The 8,466-nt window shown below is 36.2% G+C and overlaps 1 protein-coding gene across 1 annotated transcript; it reads left to right on the forward strand.

The window, feature by feature from the left end:
* The first annotated feature begins 484 nt into the window (after positions 1-484).
* Positions 485-1,408, forward strand: LOC146650612 (olfactory receptor 6N2-like). Its single transcript, XM_085384134.1, has one exon. The coding sequence runs from the start codon at positions 485-487 to the stop codon at positions 1,406-1,408; it is 924 nt and encodes a 307-aa protein (XP_085240260.1).
* The last annotated feature ends 7,058 nt before the right edge of the window (positions 1,409-8,466 follow it).

The following is an 8,466-nucleotide window of genomic DNA, read 5'->3' on the forward strand; positions in this document are numbered from 1 at the left end:
GAGGTCTGCTTATTTTCAATATCTTGTACTTGTTTTGTTTTTTTTTACACCTTTTAAATGTTAAAGTTTGCCTTTGTGCTTTTCAGTGTTGGAAAGACACTTTCTTGCACTGAGGTCTGCTTATTTTCAATGTCTTGTACTTTTGTTTTTTACACCTTTTAATATTAACTGCCACTCTTTGCCTCCATCCTAAATTCCACATTTCTCAAGTTGAACTAGTTTATTCTACTCCACTGTGTAAGATTTAAGATCTCAGCTAAAAAGAATTTGTGTTGAAGTCCTGCAGTGCTAAGCAAAAGAGAGTGAAAAGGGTGAGATGAACCTCCAATGTTCAGCTCCTTGGAGGCTTAATTTGTCTGATAAAAACCTTCCACACACTGTAACTGCTCACTGTTTGCGTGATGGTGCATTTTTCAGTATTTTCCATTTATCCACCTTGTGCAATTTGTTTAATGAAACATTTTGTAGTTTTAAAAAAACATCAATGGATGAAGAATTAAATGTTACCTATATAACTTTTGATGGACATGTGGAAATTAACAAATACAGATATGTTTATTTTTTTATTATGTTCACATTATATATTCTAATAACTTGCAGTAACTCTATTATTATATACCTCATTTTGATCCACAAAAATCTCCACAAACCTATGTACACTTTTATTGCAGCATTGCTACTGAATGTTGTTATTTACAGCACAACTGTTTACCCAAAACTCCTGATTGACTTTTTATCTGAAAAACAAATCATATCATATTCAGCATGTCTCTTTCAGTTTTTCATAATTTATTCTCTAGGTTGTTCTGAGTTTTTTCTCTTGGCAGCCATGGCCTATGACAGATATGTGGCTATATGTAAACCTCTACAATATCCAACCATCATGAGAAAAAGCACTGTGAGTATTTTCCTGGTCATAGCTTGGCTTGTACCTGCTTCTAATATTGCCGTCCAAGCAATAGGAATGGCTAAAAGTAAACTGTGTTCCTTTCATTTAAAATCAATATTTTGTAACAATACAATTTACACTCTTCAGTGTGTAAAATCAGGGTTAGTTACTGTATTTGGAATTGTTAGTTATTTAGATCTCGTAGTATTTCCTATACTTTTTATAGTTTTCACATATACAAAAATATTTATAGTCACTTATCGCAGCTGTAAAGAAATTAAGAAAAAAGCTGCAGAGACCTGTTTACCCCACATGTTAGTTTTAATTACTTTTTCCTGTTTAGGTATCTATGATGTAATCATGGCTCGAATGGAAACAGATTTTCCAAAAACTGCACGCTTAATAATGACATTACAACTAGCTTTGTATCAACCTTTATTTAATCCATTCATATATGGGCTTAAAATGAAGGAAATTTCTAAACATCTAAAAAGCTTGTTTTGTCCACCACTGTTATAAATTTAATTTGTAGAATTTAAGCCTGTTAATAGCTGATAACATTTTTCTGGGTGCATATTTATTGTAAATATGCCATAGTCTGTTTTACGATCATACTACTTATTTTTTTATAATTTTTTTTTATATACTTACATAAACGCTAGAGTGGAAACTTTACTAAAAATTATATCCATGCTGGCAGGTACTATGTTAGATGTTCAAGAAAATTTTCTTCATTAGTTAATCGTATATATTGTTAATTGTTATATATAATTCAAAGTAAATGAGTAAAATGTTTGGAGTTTTCAGCTCTCCGTTCTCGTGAAAAAAAGGCTTTCCAGATTCATTTTAGACTTATAACCCTAAGTAGGCAAAATGAGGAAAAGCATTTTTTATTTGACTACAAATTGTACAAGTTACAAATTTGGCATTTAACACTCACACCCAACACTTCAGACAGTTAGGATCAACAGTTAATTTAGATAAACTTGTATTATTTTTGACTGACAGTCAACAGAGGCCACAAGCATGTTTGAAATCAGAACCTTGATGCTATGACAGTGTTTACAATACACCAGTACTACACTTGTAGAACAGGGAAATGCAGAAAGGAGTTAACTTGGTTGCAGTTTATAGGTTTGTTTTGCATGTGTGTTGTGAATGGAGACTAAATAAGTAGTGAAGAAAAATATATTAAGAGGTTTATACATTCTCATCTAAATGCTTGAAAAATGATATCTGCAGGCAAGAGACAGTACATCTGAATAACCATTTATCAAGCAGTAGGGTCTGATTTCTTTACATACTTTTTAGCTTGATTTCTTTCTCAAAATGAGAAAATGTATCACCACTGACTGAGATACATTACCAAGTGGCCGTAACAGTGTATAGCAGTGGCATGTGATGACTTTTAAAGAAAGGCCAGCAAAAACAACTTGAGTGTGTTATGGTTTGAGGTTGAGTCTTTCGCAAAAGCTGCTGTCCTGACTCATGAGAGTGCTTTTTTTTTTTTTTTTTTTTTTAAAGTATTCAAGTCTTTCACTTTCTGAAGGTATTATCTCACTGACTGGCACTGTGGTGGACCAAGTTCCCATCACTATTTTAAGAGATACCTATGACACAATGTGGTGCAGTGCCTTTTCTGACCAGATTTCCTATGGTTCAGATTTGTTGGTGTGGGAAATAAAATAGTGCCACTGATACCAATCGTTTGTGTTTGGCTATAGAGTGCAGCTTATTAAAGCTCTCCAATGCAACTATGATTACCTGTTTGTCTGCTGTCCAGAAAAAAATCCATGTGACCCAGCCACATCATACATATTCGGTGATGGAATTTTACTGAAATACAAAGAAAAGATTCCTCAGAATCTGGAATAGAGTGTGATGTGGACACTCAGGTGGTGGTGCTAAAAGATTACCGTCTTCAGGTTTTGCCTGTGATCACCATCTGCCTGGCTATTTAGGAATTAGGTAAACTTATGAGAGAGTGCTCTACTATTTTTAATTTACACAAGTCATGTCAGAGCTGGCTATTAAGCAGTGAGTGTTCAGTGCGTATCACCCACAAGGTTAGGATGTGATAAAGAGATTCCACAAGACTTTGAAATCTATACATCGCAAATATAGTGTCGAGTCTAAAGCAGAGTGAGATAAGGGTCTGTCATTGTTGGGTTTTAGCCCAGCTGGGGTTGGTTTTGGACACACTGTGTGTGGGCTACTGAAGATGCTGCTGGAGCGTTGCTTGTAGAACATAATGTGTTAGACTGTATAAATTAATTTAGGGAAAGGCTGTACACTGTGTGTGAGCTAGCACATAGTTTCCTCTCTGATGCACAGTCTAAAATGAAGGAAACTTATAAGTTTTTCAGGCAGGAGAATGTGTACTAGTTCTCCTCCCCATGGTTGGTTTTAGTCGTTGTTTGTGTGATTCTTAACGAGGTAAAGAGCCAATTCAGTGACACCTATTACCTGAATAAAACAGCTAATAGGAAGAAAATTTAGAATGTGATTGGCATATCAATGTTGAAGAAATATGTTGATTATGGAAAGAGTCAAATCAATACACCTGTGACTCAGGCTCCATGTGACTGTGGTGTCTGTGTGAGTATGACACATATATATATATATATATATATATATATATATATATATATATATATATATATATATATATATATATATATATATATATATATTGTAAGACCCCGAGACTCATTTATCCTATTTAGATAAGCTAGTCGTGCTTGCTTTTTGGTGACAAATCCACAGTTCTCAAGCATGACATACATGTTGGTGGCCATCAGCCCATTAAACAGCATGCCTACTTTTTAATCTACTGAAGTATTCATACTTTACACATACACAAAAATGTTCTTCATGTCTTATCGAAGTTGTAAAGAAATTAGGAAGAAAGCTGCAGAGACCTCTTTACCCCACCTTACAGTTTTAATTAGCTTTTCCTGTTTAAGTTGCTATGATGTCGTTATAGCCCGAGTGGAATCAGATTTTCCAAAAACTGCACGCTTAATAATGACATTACAACTAGCTTTGTATCATCCTTTGTTTAATCCATTTGTATATGGGCTTAAAATGAAGAATTTTTTAAACACCTGAAAAGGTTGTGTTAGAGTGAATTGTTAAATGTTGTCATTTTATGCTTGCCAACTCTGATGAAAGGAATTCCACTGTCCTTCTCCCCAAATTCTTGAGGTTCTGGATGGGGGCTGTAATGTTTTATTGCAGATACATTCTATCTGGAAGATCTGTTTCTTGTGATGTTGCTCCTGCTTTTATGACCCTTTGGTCAGCAGGAGGTAACACACACACATTCTTACACACACACACATACACATTCTCACATAACACGCACATACACATTCTTACAGAAGTTCACACATATACATACAATGCCTTGTCTTAGAACCAAGTGGGCGTGGCTTTGCTGTGATGTGTTTTGTGTGAACTGTCTCTCAATAAAAGGCAGCAAGAGGAGGTCAGATTTGGGGTCATTTCCGTGGTGGACACAGACGAGGCCTCCCTTGCGCAAATAATGGATCGATCGACTGTCTTGTTTTCTTCATGATGAATAAGTCTCTAGAATTAGCGGGGCTTGTGGAAACACAGACCCAACATTTATTTGGTCCTCCGAGCCGGAGCCTAACACATTGAACTGTCGCGGTTCGAATTTTGAGGAAGAGACATACGACTGAAAGTCCATAGTGGGTCAACACAAGTTATTTTATTAAAACACATATATGTGGCGAAGATAGGCTCTGCAAAACATCAAGCTCCATCTCCCCCCTTACAATAGGTGGGTGTAATATTTATTCTTGTGATGACCAGTAACTCACGTCACTAAAACAGAACAGTTCCTCTTTCAGTTCCTCCACCGCCTCCCAGATGCATCCTGTTATTACACTTTTCTAGACTTAGACAACCCTTGCCATCAGTTTACCCAGACAGGCTATGTGTCTGTGTCGTTAATCTAAGTGCATGACCCCCCTCTACATCATCTGTTACCAGGCAAACATCCATAGCAGCCTGCTGAATGCACACAGGCAACATGTAGTAAATTTATACTGTAAACATGTAGGCAACCTTTCAATAGCTGAACTTTGCTCCATTGATCGGCCAGACATCGCGCTGCCCGTAGCTTCAAACCATTAATTAACTTAACCGAGCTTCAACCCTTTAATTATGTAATATGCGTATAACATGATTACATTTGCACCTGCAATAAAAGATTATTATGTGCTTATGCTAACACCTGAAATACAGACTTTAATATAACATCATCAGTTTCAATAAATGTGTCAATGAAATGATAATAATGATAAATCATAAATGATGCAACAGTAATAATAAGGATTATGGATGTAACATAGATTATGAAAGTAAAATAATATTTCATCTCGACAGCATCCACCGAGGAGAGGGAGAGTACGCCACCGCAGTCTGCTAGCAGCCATCGTCTGGGACGATTGACCAAAGCCCTGGTACTTTGCTTTGTTACCAGGCCGGAAAGTTTGCGCCTGAACTCCCCTCGGGGTGGATGGCGATTGACGGGATCAGAAGGCCTTAGAGAGCGGCTACGTGCCCGTGCGTTAAAGCAGGTACGTGAGTGCGCAAGCTGTGCGTGTAGACGCAAGCTGCCTGGTTTCTCCGCCAGTGTTTTTGTTTTATTCTTTTTGATTTTTTTAAGGAGGGTTAAGTCGGTTTCTCCACCGAATAGGAGGGTAAGGACGGTTTCTCTACCGAAAGGAAGTTCATACATATACATACAATGCCTTGTCTTAGAACCATGTGGGCGTGGCTTTGCTGTGATGTGTTTTATGTGAACTGCCTCTTAATAAAAGGCAGCAAGAGGAGGTCAGATTTGGGGTCATTAGCGGGTCTCTAGAATTAGTGGGACTTGTGGAAACACAGACCCAACAGGTTGTTTTCTCCATCCCCAAAAATTTGATGCATTGATTCTAAATTGTTAAGATTCTTAAGCTATTTTAAAAATAGTTTTATTAAATATTAAAGTCCTGAACTTGATTTATTCTCCATTTTTTGCATCATTGTTATAAATTTAATCTGCAGAATTTAAACCTTTTTTTTAACCTGTTTTTTGATCATGATTTTTCTGTTACATGTTTATTGTAACATAAATGTGTTATGCTTTATATTTTGAATTACAGGAACTCAAGAGTGAAAAATCTACTAACTCCAGTAGTATAAATTAAACTGACAGGTATTATGTTAAATCTCCAAGAGAATTTTCTGTATCAGTTAACTGTATACAGCAATATTCTTACTGTAACTCAAACTAAATAAGCAATGTGTGGCGTTTCAAGATGTTTTAGTGGAGAAAATATTCTACCACAAAATAAGAACTTTTTTATGTTTGATGACACAATTTACAAATAACAAAAGTTATTTCTTCATGGTACTTTCAGTGTTTTTACCTGCTATTTAGCAATCAATAGTTTCAGCATCTGTAGAGCACAAACAGTTTGCTGCAGGTTTACTTGGATTTAAGATTCCTTATAAGTTAAGAGCATTAGCAGAGGCGGAGGCAGACATTTGTTACACCCGGGGCTTAGCCCTAAAGGGTAGTATGCATGTGGGATGGGGGTAGAAATGACTGAAAGAGTAATAGGCTCTGTTTTGAGTTTTGTTCAAAAAAGAATGACTTCATGTAGGGAAAAATATATATCAAGTATGCAGGACAACTTAAACTAGTTTTTTAATTAAGCAGCAAGGCAGAACAAAGTCGGGGCTGTATCAAGACACAAGGACTAAACCCCAATTCAACCAGACCCAGAACTGATCCGGAGTTAAAACAGAACTACAACAGTTCAAAATCAGGACTACTCAGGACTTAACCAAAACAGAACCAGAATCAGAACTAGATGACAGTAGCACTAAAAATCATCATAGACCTGCACTACACTTATTTTTTAATTCTACCAAAGTACACTATTTAGATTGAGAAAAGTTTATATAATTATTTAGCCTTGTTGTGCAAACAAGCCTGCATAACTTAATAAATATAGAATTTGAAAAATAACAAACCTAAAAAGAAACACTGGTACGAGATACATGAATACCTATGATACGGTGATACTTTTGGTAAACGACCATTTGACTAACGTGTGTGTCACCTGCTCTTGTTCCCTCTCTGTTCTGTCCTCATTCTCCTCTCTCTCCCTCTCTGTTCCTCTCTCTCCCTCTTAGTGCTGACAATCTAGCCAAACAACAACATCATCAAATATACAGTTGAAACCAGATACACAAACACTTTTTAATTGTAACATCAAATCAGACTAAATGTTTATTTATTTTTTTAGGTTGATAAATATAAAAAAACATATTTGTTAACTTTAAGAGTAAAGAGAGAAACTATCTATATTTATGTCAGTTTTGGCCGGCGGTCATAGGTTCTGTCCAATAATATGACGCGAGACTGGAGTAAAAGACATCCATGGATTGGCACTTTATTAAAGAAGGAGCATGATAACAGCACAAAACACTAACCACAACTAAACAAAATGGCTTCCTTTTATACTCTACCTTTTCAGGTGAGTATCCGGAATAGCCCAAGTATGGGGGTTAACTAATCAACATGAAACATAACCCTCCACCCAAACAAACATACCATAACATTAAAGCACATCACAAACATATACATATTTCCAACACATACTATAAACAAACCAATAACATAAGCTTCACTCATTTCTATCTAAATTAAAACCCTCTTTAACCACACTCCCTAACCTGGCACACTGGTCTGCTCTAAGAGCTCTTAAACAGGTGATTGAGCCGCTTTCACTCTTTTGCTCCACATCCTGCAAGAAGCAACCAGGACAGGTGAGTACCTTTACAAGTTCTCATTTCACATATGTTTAGGTTATTGATAAATGATTAACTGCAAGCAGCTCTAACTTTGGCTCTTCTCCGACACAGGTAGGACGGCCAGTCCCACTGTCTCTTTTCTGTTACAAGCTGTCAATTTAATCGTATGTCAAATAACCTAATAAAAGACTCCATAAAAACTAATGTGTTTTCTTTATTACCGCATTTTAGATTCCCAATCCAACAATTTATTATTAACAATACCAACCAGGTAATGGAACCCCTGGTCTCCATTACAATTTATTAATTGTACATGGCACCAAATTGTATTCAAAATTGAGCCACACTTATGGAGCTTCACAATTCTTTTCCTGGTGTTTTGGTTAATATCTCTTGATTTTCCCATGTCAAAGAAACAGGCTCAGTGTTTTGCCTTATATGCATCCACAGGTGTGCCACCAATTTACTCACATGGACTCTACTAACCTATCAGAAGCTTCTTCAGCTCAGAACGTGTCAATGAAAAATTGTACTTAGTAGTCAGTATAAGCTTTTAATGATATAAGTTTACATGTGATAGAATACTGCATGATGACCTCTTTATTACTTAGAACTGATTGTTCTTTATAAAACTTGTTCTGATATTTTTATCTGAATCTTCCCACAGTGATAGTAAGAAGCTGAACAAGCAGTTCTGACCTCTTACCAGGAAAAAGAGCTGCTCCCCACATTCCACC

Source organism: Rhamphochromis longiceps, linkage group LG16 (assembly GCF_057381845.1).
Source record: "Rhamphochromis longiceps isolate RC_006_pf linkage group LG16, R_longiceps_female_GT1.1, whole genome shotgun sequence".
Lineage (NCBI taxonomy): Eukaryota > Metazoa > Chordata > Actinopteri > Cichliformes > Cichlidae > Rhamphochromis > Rhamphochromis longiceps.

Coding starts and splice junctions, on each gene's coding strand:
- LOC146650612 (XM_085384134.1), top strand. CDS start 485: ATGGATGAAGAATTAAATGTTACCTATATAACTTTTGATGGACATGTG.